This window comes from Microtus oregoni, unplaced genomic scaffold (genome assembly GCF_018167655.1).
Source record: "Microtus oregoni isolate MIOR12 unplaced genomic scaffold, Mior012 000060F_001, whole genome shotgun sequence".
NCBI lineage: Eukaryota > Metazoa > Chordata > Mammalia > Rodentia > Cricetidae > Microtus > Microtus oregoni.
The window spans coordinates 1,009,381-1,022,762 of record NW_024543836.1 but is presented as its reverse complement, the minus strand read 5'-3'; the positions used below and the strand labels follow the sequence as shown (position 1 = coordinate 1,022,762).

The 13,382-nt window shown below is 42.2% G+C and overlaps 1 protein-coding gene across 2 annotated transcripts in view; it reads right to left on the bottom strand.

The window, feature by feature from the left end:
* Positions 1–13,382, bottom strand: part of LOC121439070 (alkyldihydroxyacetonephosphate synthase, peroxisomal) — a 93,152-nt gene that overhangs the window by 19,652 nt on the left and 60,118 nt on the right. For both annotated transcript variants that reach the window (XM_041639561.1, XM_041639562.1), the window contains exons 15-17: positions 10,104–10,173; positions 6,882–6,943; positions 4,885–4,974 (exon numbers count right to left, since the gene is read on the bottom strand). In XM_041639561.1, coding sequence (XP_041495495.1) covers positions 4,885–4,974; positions 6,882–6,943; positions 10,104–10,173 — 222 coding nt within the window. The remainder of the gene's footprint in view (positions 1–4,884; positions 4,975–6,881; positions 6,944–10,103; positions 10,174–13,382) is intronic.

The following is a 13,382-nucleotide window of genomic DNA, read 5'->3' as shown; positions in this document are numbered from 1 at the left end:
CCTCTTCACGAAGCTCACCATCATTAGAAAGGCCTTGAAAAACCAATGAATGACGAGCTCAAATACAGTGGCGCCTATGACTCCATGTGTGTGTTGTGTGTATACAAAAGGTATCAAGGATGTTAGGTTCTTAAATCATCTATGCAATAAATATCTACATTTCAAAATGCAACTGAGAAGCATGTAAAGGGAGTTGGGACAACCACAGTCATATCTCCAAGTGCACACTATGGAGAAACAACAAAGGGCTTGATCTCACAGAATGACAGTTCAAACAGAATCTAATCTAAAATTGTAATGGTCTTTTAGGCCAAATGTTAGGTGCCTCAGAACAGAAGAAATGAACTGTTTAACAATGCTATGTCAATTTGCCAGCTGTGTGTTTTCTTCCTGTGCTAATTCACACTCATAAAAAAGATCCCTTAAACATTTACATTTTAAGTTCCAGATTTACAAGTTTAAGAAAACTGGATGGGGGCTGGAGAGACGGCTCGGTGGTTAAGGGCACTAGCTATTCTTCCAGAGTACCCTGGTTCAATTCCCAGCACCCACGTGGCAGCTCATAACTGTCTGCAACTCCAGTTCCGGGGATCTGATACCCTCACACCAACGCAGATAAAATTAAATAAATTATTAAAAAGAAGAAAGAAGAGAAAATCAGAAAGTATTTGTATTTTACTAAGAGGTACTGTGATCAGGAATAACCAAGTTTAAAACAAACGTTAAAAATAAATCGTGTGTTTATAGCAATTAAGAGTATACACTGCTCAGGAAAGAATCACTAACATCAGTACATAGAATATGTAACTAAATTTGAATAGAACATTGCTACTGTGTTGGCTAGTTTTATGTAATTGTGACTCTCATCATTTGGGAAGAGCAAACCTCAAAATGTCCCCCACAAATTGGCCTATCATACATTTTCTTGACTACTGATTGGTGTGGGAGGGCAAGCCCACTGTGGGTGGTATCACCCCTAAGCTGGTAGTGGTCCCAATTGTTATAAGAAAGCAGGTTGAGGAAACCAGTGAGCAGGACTCCTGAATCAGTTCCTGCCCTGACTTCCCCCAGTGATAATGTGTGACCTTTCCTCTCCAGGCTGCTCTGTTTATCATAGCAGTGGAAATCCTAAGACAGCCACCTTTCAACAAACGCAGGACCACTAGATTACCCAGTTTAGCATTTGTATACAAGAACACTACTAAAGTCTATAGCAAATATGATGGGTCTAACTGATTTAACCAATCTAGGCCTAATTCACAGTGTAAACAATGAAAGACAGAGTGTGAAAAGATGAAACTGTTGCTAAAGAGTAGAAGGGTGCCTTCACTCTTCAATACATTCTGTCTCATAGCAACTCCTTAAAAGTGGCCATAAGAGTTGTCATGGTGACAAGATAGTAGGCAGGCCGATTCCTGGGATGGAACAAAATCTCAAGTTTATTTCCCAGGCTGAAGCGATATTAATCAGAGAAACAAGCATTGCAAGCAAAAATACAGATAACCCTGAACTTAATGACAGAGTATGCAAAAAAAAAAAAATCCCACTGCGAGGTGAAAATGCTGTGTGTTGGATATATCTAGTTATCAAACATGATAGCTCAGCAGACCACAACTGTGCTCACACGCCTGCAGCAGTCAACAGCTGGGAAAGTCGCCACGATGCACGCCTGTTCACAGTACACGCCTAGCCGTGTATGAGTACTGCATGTTGTACTAGACTGACAGAAGACGGTGTGCTTCAGGCCCATCACCAGTCTAAGCTCCAGAGACAGGCTTCCACAGGAAACGCTTGCTCCTCAAGTATACCACACTACCTCCAAGGTAGCCCTTCAAGGTTCTTTCCTTATAATCTGAATGTCATTTATTCTCCATTTTAAATTACTTTAATACCTTTCTAGAGAGTCAAATGTTCACCTGTCTTGACACTTTTAACCTGGTGTTTACATATAAAATTAACACTGTAAGACTAGAAGTAAAGGTCCCTTCTCAGAAAAGCTTCATTTAGAGCTGCTGTTATTTAATAAAAAGAATAAAATCAGTTAACCAATCACTGTTCAATATGAAAGGTATTGATTACAAATTATTATTATTATTATTATTATTATTATTATTATTGTTTTTTGAGACAGGGTTTCTCTGTGGTTTTGGAGCCTGTCCTGGAACTAGCTCTTGTAGACCAGGCTGGTCTCGAACTCACAGAGATCCGCCTGCCTCTGCCTCCCAAGTGCTGGGATTAAAGGCGTGCGCCACCACCGCCCGGCTACAAATTATTTTTTTAAACTTAAAATATGTATTTTTTTAATTTCACACAAGCAACATTTCAATCACTTACTAACCAGTGTGGCTTGTGGCTACCACACATAACAACAAACATATAACATATCCCTGTTACCAAAGAAACATTTATTGGAAAGCAGCGAGGTTATCACTTGAGTCTTTCACTCCTTTCATTCTTCATGCCATTCCCATGGATATAATCAATAATGAAAAGGGTTACTCGCCCCCAACACACAAATGCACACACACACATGCACACAGATAGACGGACTACTTCTACAGTTTATAGTTGTCCTCCACCTGGAGTTTGCAGCGTAAGGGAGCAGGATAGGCTTCCTCTGCCTGGGATCTGGCACACTTGCTCTGCATGGCTAAGAGGTCCTGTGAGAGCAGGAAGCTCCTTGCCTTAGGGGCTGAAGACGGAGGCACAGTTCTAACAATGTGGTGAGATGCTCAGGGAATCTGCAATGGAACAGGCCAAACCTACTCCTCAGCTGGAAAACTGTCCTTTACAGCTGCCTAGAGACAATGCTTTGGGGGCATCAGGGTGGCTCCCTGGTAAGTCAGTACTTGCTATGCACGCCAAGACTCCAGAGTGGAAGGGGAAAAGGAGCTGTGCAAAGTCCTCTGCGTGCATGTGCACACAGTGCCACACATCCACCACAGTCACAGAGCTCACACACATGTACCCACAGTCACAGAGCTCACACATCCAGTCACAGAGCTCACACATCCACAGTCACAGAGCTCATACATCCACAGTCACAGAGCTCACACACATGTACCCACAGTCACAGAGCTCACACATCCACAGTCACAGAGCTCACACACATGTACCCACAGTCACAGAGCTCACACATCCACAGTCACAGAGCTCACACACATCCACCACAGTCACAGAGCTCACACACATGTACCCACAGTCACAGAGCTCACACATGTACCCACAGTCACAGTGCTCACACATGTACCCACAGTCACAGAGCTCACACATGTACCCACAGTCACAGAGCTCACACATCCACCACAGTCACAGAGCTCACACACATGTACCCACAGTCACAGAGCTCACACACATGTACCCACAGTCACAGAGCTCACACATCCACCACAGTCACAGAGCTCACACACATCCACCACAGTCACAGAGCTCACACACATGTACCCACAGTCACAGAGCTCACACATGTACCCACAGTCACAGAGCTCACACATCCACAGTCACAGAGCTCACACACATGTACCCACAGTCACAGAGCTCACACATGTACCCACAGTCACAGAGCTCACACATCCACAGTCACAGAGCTCACACACATGTACCCACAGTCACAGAGCTCACACATCCACAGTCACAGAGCTCACACATCCACAGTCACAGAGCTCACACATGTACCCACAGTCACAGAGCTCACACACATCCACAGTCACAGAGCTCACACACATGTACCCACAGTCACAGAGCTCACACACCCACAGTCACAGAGCTCACACATCCACCACAGTCACAGAGCTCACACACATCCACCACAGTCACAGAGCTCACACACATGTACCCACAGTCACAGAGCTCACACACCCACAGTCACAGAGCTCACACATCCACCACAGTCACAGAGCTCACACACATCCACCACAGTCACAGAGCTCACACACATGTACCCACAGTCACAGAGCTCACACACATGTACCCACAGTCACAGAGCTCACACATGTACCCACAGTCACAGAGCTCACACACATCCACAGTCACAGAGCTCACACACATGTACCCACAGTCACAGAGCTCACACATGTACCCACAGTCACAGAGCTCACACATCCACCACAGTCACAGAGCTCACACATCCACAGTCACAGAGCTCACACATCCACAGTCACAGAGCTCACACACATGTACCCACAGTCACAGAGCTCACACATCCACCACAGTCACAGAGCTCACACATCCACCACAGTCACAGAGCTCACACACATGTACCCACAGTCACAGAGCTCACACATGTACCCACAGTCACAGAGCTCACACATCCACCACAGTCACAGAGCTCACACATCCAGTCACAGAGCTCACACACATGTACCCAGTCACAGAGCTCACACATCCACCACAGTCACAGAGCTCACACATCCACCACAGTCACAGAGCTCACACACATGTACCCACAGTCACAGAGCTCACACACATGTACCCACAGTCACAGAGCTCACACATCCACAGTCACAGAGCTCACACATCCACAGTCACAGAGCTCACACACATGTACCCACAGTCACAGAGCTCACACACATGTACCCACAGTCACAGAGCTCACACACATCCACCACAGTCACAGAGCTCACACACATGTACCCACAGTCACAGAGCTCACACATGTACCCACAGTCACAGAGCTCACACATCCACAGTCACAGAGCTCACACATCCACAGTCACAGAGCTCACACACATGTACCCACAGTCACAGAGCTCACACACATGTACCCACAGTCACAGAGCTCACACACATGTACCCACAGTCACAGAGCTCACACATCTACCACACAACAGAAAAGCTTAAAAGCAGTGCTTTCCAGAATAATCTGTCGATAGCTGTGGAACTCACCTGCATGTAGAAAGAGGTGCGAACTGAACACCCTTTTCTTTGCATTCCCTTCTTATCCTCTCTTTGACATTTCTACACAGATCTATAACCCTAGAAAAGACAATTGAATGTACCAATAGGTATTTTTTCTTTTTTTAATTTTAGTTTTTTAATTTCATTTTACATTCCATCCATAGTTCTCCCCCTCACGTCTCCGCCCACGCTTCCACTCCACCCCCAACCCCCCCAACAGGTAAGGGCTCCCATGGAAAGTCAACAAAATCTGGCACATTAAGTTGAGGTGGGACTAAACCCCTTCCCTCTTTCCACCACAGGGAATGGGCTCCAATAAGCCAGCTCATGCACGTGGGACAGATCTTGCTCCTTCTGTCAGGTTCTCAAAGATATTCTGAGCTTCACCATTCTCCCACACATGGAGGCCTAGTTCTTATGCTATTTTTTTATCAGTTCATGTATTTATATATTTATTTAACTGGCTGGCCTCCACAGTTATAAGATGAAAAGGGAAGAGAACATTGGCAGGTAACAAGGAAGTTAGTGACAAAAAGCGCTAACACTATCCTAATCCATCTTCCCAGTGACAAAGGACTGGAGGTCTGAGTCTCCTCAGAATGCACAGACTAGAATCTTCCCTTTCACACCATGTGATGTCAGGAGTCAGGGCCTTGACCTCTGGCAGGTCGTTAGGTCACGAGGGCAAAGTCCTAATGGATGGAATTGTTGTTATGTCGTCGAGAGAGACGAGAAGGATTGCTTTCAGTCACATGAGGACGAACGAGAAGGTGGCTTTTCATAAACCAAGAGGGCCTTCAGCAGCAAACCCAGATGCCCAAAGGCCCCTGATACTACATTTCAAGGTGAGAGGAAAAATATCTGTTTAAACCATGGAAGCCAGCCAGGCCATGGCAGTTTATGTAGCAATCCATACTGAGATGTTAGTCAGGAGTGGTATGATGGGACTGAAGTCACCACTGATAACCTGACATGAGCTGCCTGCCTGCCTGCTCCAAAGGGATCAACGGTAATCAGGTAGCAATTCTTATTTTTAAAATTCAGTCCCCTTGTTAAAATGTACTTTAAAAAATTGTAATTAAGGAGGGGTGTGATGGAACGTGAATGTAATTAAAACAGCAGAGACTGAGGCAGAAAGATCACAAGCTCTGTCTGGGCTACACAGCAGTTTCAAGGACAATCAGAATCATACAGATCATCTAAAGAAAAAAATTTTGCACTTTTTGGAGAGAGAATAACTGAGTGATCCTATAGAATGGGTTTATTTCAAATAATTCTTGGAATTTGACTACCAGTACACCAAAAGTCAAAATCCACAGCAGATTAAGATAAGGTGGAAAAGACAAGTGGTTTTTAGAGGAAAAAAATCAGGTGTGAGGAAAACAAGAGGGTAAATATTTAATGCCTACATAGCGGGTTCAGAAACCCACATAATGCATTTTCTATCATGTGTTTTAGTGCCAAATTTTGCTTAAACTTAAAAATAAAAATTATGATTAACATCTTAAACTGAATTTCTTTCAGAAATTATTTAAATGCAGGTAAAGATCTAGTTAAATCTACAGAGAGAGAGAGAAATCAAAGCTAAATGAGACATTCATTACAAAAGAAGTCAAAGAGATTTAATAATTTGGGGTGGGGGAGATAGATTTAAAAAGAACATTTAAGCATAATAAAATCACCTAAGCTAAGTCAAACTACGCCGCAGTGTTTTGTGTTTTTTCAGTAAGTCTTCAAAACATTGACTTTAATACACTTGTTAGTAGAATTCCAAACAAACCGACCTTAATCCAAAAAAGAGGCGGGTAAAGGTTGAAAACAATGGTATTCAGATCGTGATACTAATTTAAATAAGAGTACCTTCCTTATTTCAATGTTTCTTATAAAAATTTTAAACTTTCCATATTCACACCCAGACAAATTACATACCCGCATAAATGTATCAATTATAAAGTATATCAGGGTAAGTCTTTTTTAGGTTTTACCTGTCCCAAGGAGCAGAAGTCTCAAAAGATTCTCCTACTACATAGTATTCCAAACCCAAATCCTGTAAAGACACAAAAATCATGAAATTACAACCAGTGCACCAATTGATAAACCACTAGAATTTCTGCAAGTTGTTAACAGTGCACCTCTGATCTAGCCTAACCTACTGTCTGTCTCATAAGAACACTGGAAAGTTTCCAAGTGTGGCATGACCTCTCTGAGTGTGGGAGCCTTGTGTGTGCTGCTCTCCACAGCCTCAGCAGCAGTTAAAGCATCTGTCACAGAAAAGGAACCCTAGTACTTCCCTAGTGGATGGAGTCTCGGAGTCTCTCTCCAGGAACAGTTTCTGCATGTGTGGAAGAGATTAGAGAACAGATGTTTAGTGGACAGAACAGTAAAACAGCCAATATTAAAATTGAGCAACAAGGAGAAAGGAACAAGAGGTAAGACAGTGTGTGGTGCTGCTGCTGGTGAGGAGGGTGGTGCTGGTGGTGGTGATGGTGCTGGTGCTGCTCCTACTGATGCTGATAGTGATGGTGTTGCTACTGCTGGTGGTGCTGGTGGTGGTGATGGTGGTGCTGGTGCTGCTCCTACTGATGCTGATAGTGATGGTGTTGCTACTGCTGGTGGTGCTGCTGCTGCTCCTACTGATGCTGATAGTGATGGTGTTGCTACTGCTGGTGGTGCTGCTGCTGCTCCTACTGATGCTGATAGTGATGGTGTTGCTACTGCTGGTGGTGCTGGTGCTGCTGCTACTGCACTTTTTTCATATCAACTTTTATTTAGAAGCAAATTTAGAAAATACAGCTAGGTATGGTGGTTCACAACTTTAATCCCAGCACTTGAGTTGCAGAGGCAGGCAGATCTGAGTTCAAAGCCAGCTCAGTCTACAGACAGAGCTCCCAAACAGCCAGGACTACACAGAAAAACTGTCTCAAAAAATCAAACCAATCAAACATAATAAATAAACAAACAAATAAATAAATATAGTAAGAACAATCACTTCAATTCCACTAAGTGTTGAGAGGACACACCTCCATATCTAACTGATCTAAAGTGTGTGTTCAGTGGTTCAGTCCATGTGTCTAGGACTCATTCCTGTGACAGTGGGGGTATGCACTAGAGAAAGGTTTTAAAGAACAAAGCAAACAGGACTGGCAAGGCAGCTCAGTGTAAGGCAGCTGTCGCCAAGCCTGAGGACCTGAGTTTGAAGACCCACAGGGTAGAAGACAGAGCTGCATCCGGCAGACTGTCGTTCAGATATGCTATGATCTATGCATCGTCACATGTACATATTCAAACACAAAACAAATCAATGTAAGGGGAAATGTAAAGATAAAGCAAATAAATTTATGGGAAAAGATCCCTAAACTTGTTTTTGTATTGGCCTCAAAATTAACTGGAAACTTACAAACAGTCTATTCCCCCAAAGGACCTCATGCTGTACTTATTACAGCTACATTAATTTTCTACAATTCTGAACTCAGCATTGTGGGAAATACACCTATCAATATATATCCCTCAATGTACCCAGAGAAAATATCTGATTTTATAAACATCTCCTCTAGGAAGATCCTGGGTAGTGACAGTCTACACAGATGGCCCAGTCATCTACTCCTCACATGTTCTGCGTATCTCCTGGTCAGGGTTCCAAACAGAGGGAACAGGCAGTCAGCCTGCTTTCCCAGTAAGAATTCCCCAGGGGTAGGGCAAATGACTCTTCACTACACTATGAAAACAGACCTTGAATGAAAATTGAAATTTATGCCCTGGCAATGCTGAAGCATGCATGGGTAGCCTGAATATGGTAGTCCTGTTGAACTTGTCATATTAAGTTGATGAGGGTGGCACATGCTGGTAGGAAAACAGATCTTAACTAGGAGTAAATTATCCTGAAATGAGAACATTTCATGCCTTTAGAGAACAATAAAAAAAATGTATCTTTTTATAAACGTTTCCCTCAAAACTATTTCCAACTGGAAAATTAGAAAATCTGTAACTTGGGAAAGTCAAACTTTCAGTAAGGCAACCAATGGATCTTTTTAGATAAGATCATTAAAATCACTAACAGTTAAACTTTAAAATACATTAAGTAAAAGTAACTTCAGCCAGAAAACAGTGTCTATAAAAGCCAAAGTAGAACAAATGAAAAACTACAAACTCAAAAGGCTGGTTTATAGTGGCAACCGCAACAGACTTGAAGTCAATGTGAGCAATGGCATCTCTCATAGGCAGAGTCCATACTAAGAAAGTCTGCAGTGTTCACACAGTTTCTGACTTCTGAACCAGTGGCTACCTGGAATTATGTATCAATTTTTAAAGAAAAGATAAAGATTTATAAATCCTTATGATGGATCATACATCAACTAAAGACCATTGCTACACAGAACAGCTTAACTCCAACCCAAGCAATGTTAAGAAAGGCAAACTGGCCTTCAGAGGTAGAAAGACATTAAATCCCCTGTAAGTTCCTCAAAAGCACATACCAAAGTTTTAAAGGGGCTTCTAAAAAGTAAATTTAAAGCAAAATAAAGTAAAAAAAAAAAAAAAGTAAAGAGGCAACTAAAAGTAAATCCAGGCTTTTTCCAGTAAAATGGTGCGCTTAATTACAGTAGCCGAGTACTTATGAAGATAAGCAAGGAAGACGGAAGTCTGTCTGTTCCCTAAGTCAGTGTGGTGGTCTGAAGGAGAATGGCACCACAGTGTCATACATTTGAATGCTTGGTCCCCAGTACACAGCACTATTTGGGAAGGATCAGGTGAGGCCTTGTGGGAAGGGTGGGAGGGGTGGGGGAGGAGGCTGTGGGTCTCAAAGGTCTATGGTTTTCCCGGGTAGCTCTCTCTACCTCCTCCTTATGGACAGAGGTGAGCTCTCAGCTGCTGCTCCACTGTCGGGCCTGCGGGCCTGCTGCCATGACAGTCACGGACTCCTCTGCAGCTATGAGTCCCAAATTAGATGTTTTCTTTTTTTTTTTTTTTTTTTTGGTTTTTCGAGACAGGGTTTCTCTGTGGTTTTGGAGCCTGTCCTGGAACTAGCTCTTGTAGACCAGGCTGGTCTCGAACTAACAGAGATCCGCCTGCCTCTGCCTCCCGAGTGCTGGGATTAAAGGCGTGCGCCACCACCGCCCGGCCTAGATGTTTTCTTTTATAAGATGCCTTCCTTGATCATGGTGTTTTACCATGGCAATAGGAAAGTAATTAATGTCAGAAATACAACTTACACGCATATACGCAATGACGTAAGTCAGCAAATAACCCCTCTGTCCATTATCTTCTCCAGCTGCCAGACCACTGCAGATGAAGAACAAACGATCAATATATTTTAACTGAAGAAATAATAAAAAAGCTAAACTAACAACATCTGAAAATAACTGCTCAACAGATTAACATGGTATACTCACTTTTATCTTAATTTCACAAGTCATTAATATACCAGTTAACAAGAGAACGTGCTTGAATAACAAATCTGAAAACACTTCCTTGTTTCTCTTTGTCTTTTTGAGACAGGGTTCCTCTGTGTAACAGAGCCCTAGCAGTATCAGGATTAACTGAAGAGTGGGCAAAACAAAGGATATCATTTTATAAACACAATGTTAGAGAACAAGCAAGACACAGCTCAGGTCAAATCACTCAAAGTCAAATGTTAGTTCTGGGTTGGATGTGAGGCTGAGGCAGAGAATAAAGTTCTATAACTTCTAAAGTGCTGGGCCGAGGACTTAAGGGGGATCCAGTCGGGCTCCGGGCTTAAGCAGACACAAAACAAAGTCAGTCTCTGCAACTAAAGAAGCAGCAGTTCAGGGCTAGCAGTAAAGAGTTCTCACGGGAGCTGGTAGTAGAAAGGAAAGCACAGGAAGCTGGGGGACACCTGAGCTAGGAACCACTGAGACAGAGTGCCAAAGTATATGGTGAGAACAGGTCTAGCTGTTGCGCTGGGTGACACCAAGCCTACTTTTCCTTCCCAAAGCAAGCCACTTTCCTTTCAGTTCTTTGCTACTATCTGGTGGTAAGGGATCCATTCTACACTGAGATGCAGTGAACAAACCCCATAGAAACATGCTTTTTGAAAAAATCTGGAGGAGCTACAGAAATGGCTCAGCAGGAAAGAGAGCCTACTGCCCTTGGAGAGGACCAAGTGTGACTGCTGGCACCTACACTGGATGGCTAATAACCACCTTGTAACTCTAGCTCCAAAGAAATTGTCACAAGTGCACATACACACTAGACGGACACACACAGAGACACACACACTCAAATAAAATTTAAAAAATAAAATAAAAAATCTGAAGCAAAAAACAACAATAAAAAACCCTGTAACTGGACATTCATCCTATATTCATAAGTCCTGAAAGAAAATAACGAGCAATTTGGGTTTACTTTTCATAATCACGTTTTCTTGCAAATTTAGCTTTTAAAACCACTTTTATTTTTGTTTCAGAACTGTCAATTTAGTCAAAATCAAAATTAAGATACAATATGTAAGCAATCACAAAACTCAGAAATGAAATATTTCTAAAACTGACAATTTTGCAGCTACTCCAAATATATATGTGTGTGTGTGTGTGTGTGTGTGTGTGTATGTATATATATATTTAGACTTAAATTGCTTTATTTCTAAGTAGAACATCAATCGTCTACTTCTTGTTATTCTCACAAATTTCAAACACCAATCCACAGGTTCTTAACATATTTAAAGGAGTAGGCAGCTTAATGAAGAGGAAAACCAGACTCCCATTTTACGTTAAAAAAAAATCTGGCCAAAGTAATTATTCTCATGCTGAATTACATCAAACAACTTAAGAACACTGTAAAAATAATGATGAGTCATTGCCTTATGACTACTGACAGGTGATGTTTATTCAGTTCTTGAAGGAGTAAAGGTATTAGTAATTAGGAAGAATAGAATGGGTGGGGAGGGGATTCCTACTGAGTGTCATTAACTCATTAAACAAGTTTTTAATCACACACGGAGTATGTCCTAAGAAACAAAGTAACACCTAAGGAGAGACAGGCTAAGTGTGAAGCAGAAAGCAAGGTGGTCATTTGTTGTCACTAACCTCCTGCACGAACAGCAGCCAGTGTGGCACAGTACTAGCTACCATCACCTTCCAGCCTGCTCCAAACTGCAATGGAAAGCCCTATCTCCACAGAGCTGTGTGGGTGTGCTGTGGGGCAATGGTCTTGTACCCTGTAAAGGTTTGTCAGTTGCACTGGTTTAATGCTGATTGGCCGGTAGCCAGGCAGGAAGTACAGGTGGGAAGTATAGGCAGGGCAATCAAAACAGGAGAATTCTGGGAGGAGGAAAGGCTCAGTCTGCAGTCCTGACCCAGACGCACTGATAAAGGTACCAAGCCACATGGCTAACACAGACAAGAATTATGGGCCACTTTAAGATGTAAGAAACAGTTAATAAGAAGCCTGAGCTAATAGGCCAACCAGTTTATAATTAGTGTAGGCCTCTGTGTGTTTATTTGGGACTGAATGGCTATGGAATTGGGCAGGACAGAAACCTCTGTCAACAGGAGCGCATGCACTGGGGGATTGGAGAAGAGGCAGAATTTAACACATATCTAGCAACTCAAATATTTCATTTTCATCTAATACTTCTGAAATTTTAGAAATCCCAATTAAATATTTAAATTCATAAGGATCATTTCTCAGTTTTTGTGTTAAGTAAGATCAAGTGAAATATGTAAATAAAAAATTTTTAAATATTTAGTTTCTAGTATTTCAAGCTAGAGCAGATACAGAAAAAATTAACTTAAATCTCCTTTCTGACGAATATGCTTCAGTAGTTAAAAACAAAACAAAACATGGAAAATAAAAGAATGAACTTCATCTTCTATTAAGGAAATTAAAACTCTGCTTGTAATTTCAGAATAGATCAAAAATAAAAGAGGGACTTATTTTCAAAGACAGTATCAGAATAAAGTAGACTGAATCTAAAATGAGACCGTTTTTCCTCTAAGAAGACAGTATTTACTACTAATCCCAACCCTGGAAATAAAGAGTTAAGTAGCACAGCACAAGGTGGGGCACTGCAAAGCACTTATCTCCAACGTGAGTTTCATAAGACAGAAAGAAAGGAGGGTAGATAAATGTTTGCAGAGTTCAGGACAAGCTTAACACTGGAAATGCCCTAGGCCCTGGACAGATGGGAACGACTGCTGGCTTCGGCACCTGAGAAGGGAGGCGGAACACAGCCTGACTAAGGACTCAGCCACTGGAGCTCTCCCCATCTGTCTTCTCATCCATCAGGAGACAGAAACCACCCCACCATTATTCAGTAGGTTATATGGGAAGTGTCTTCTGTTTCTTTATACCCACATAAAACAGTAAGTGACAGGGGGTGGAGTATAGGTAATTTATCAAATATCACAGACTAAACATAATTTCCTTTTTAAAACACATTAGTAATATGTTTTATACATGAACTAGTAACAAGACATTTGTTTCATTCCTACACAACAAATAACACAACACAAAGTTGTCATTCAAGCAAA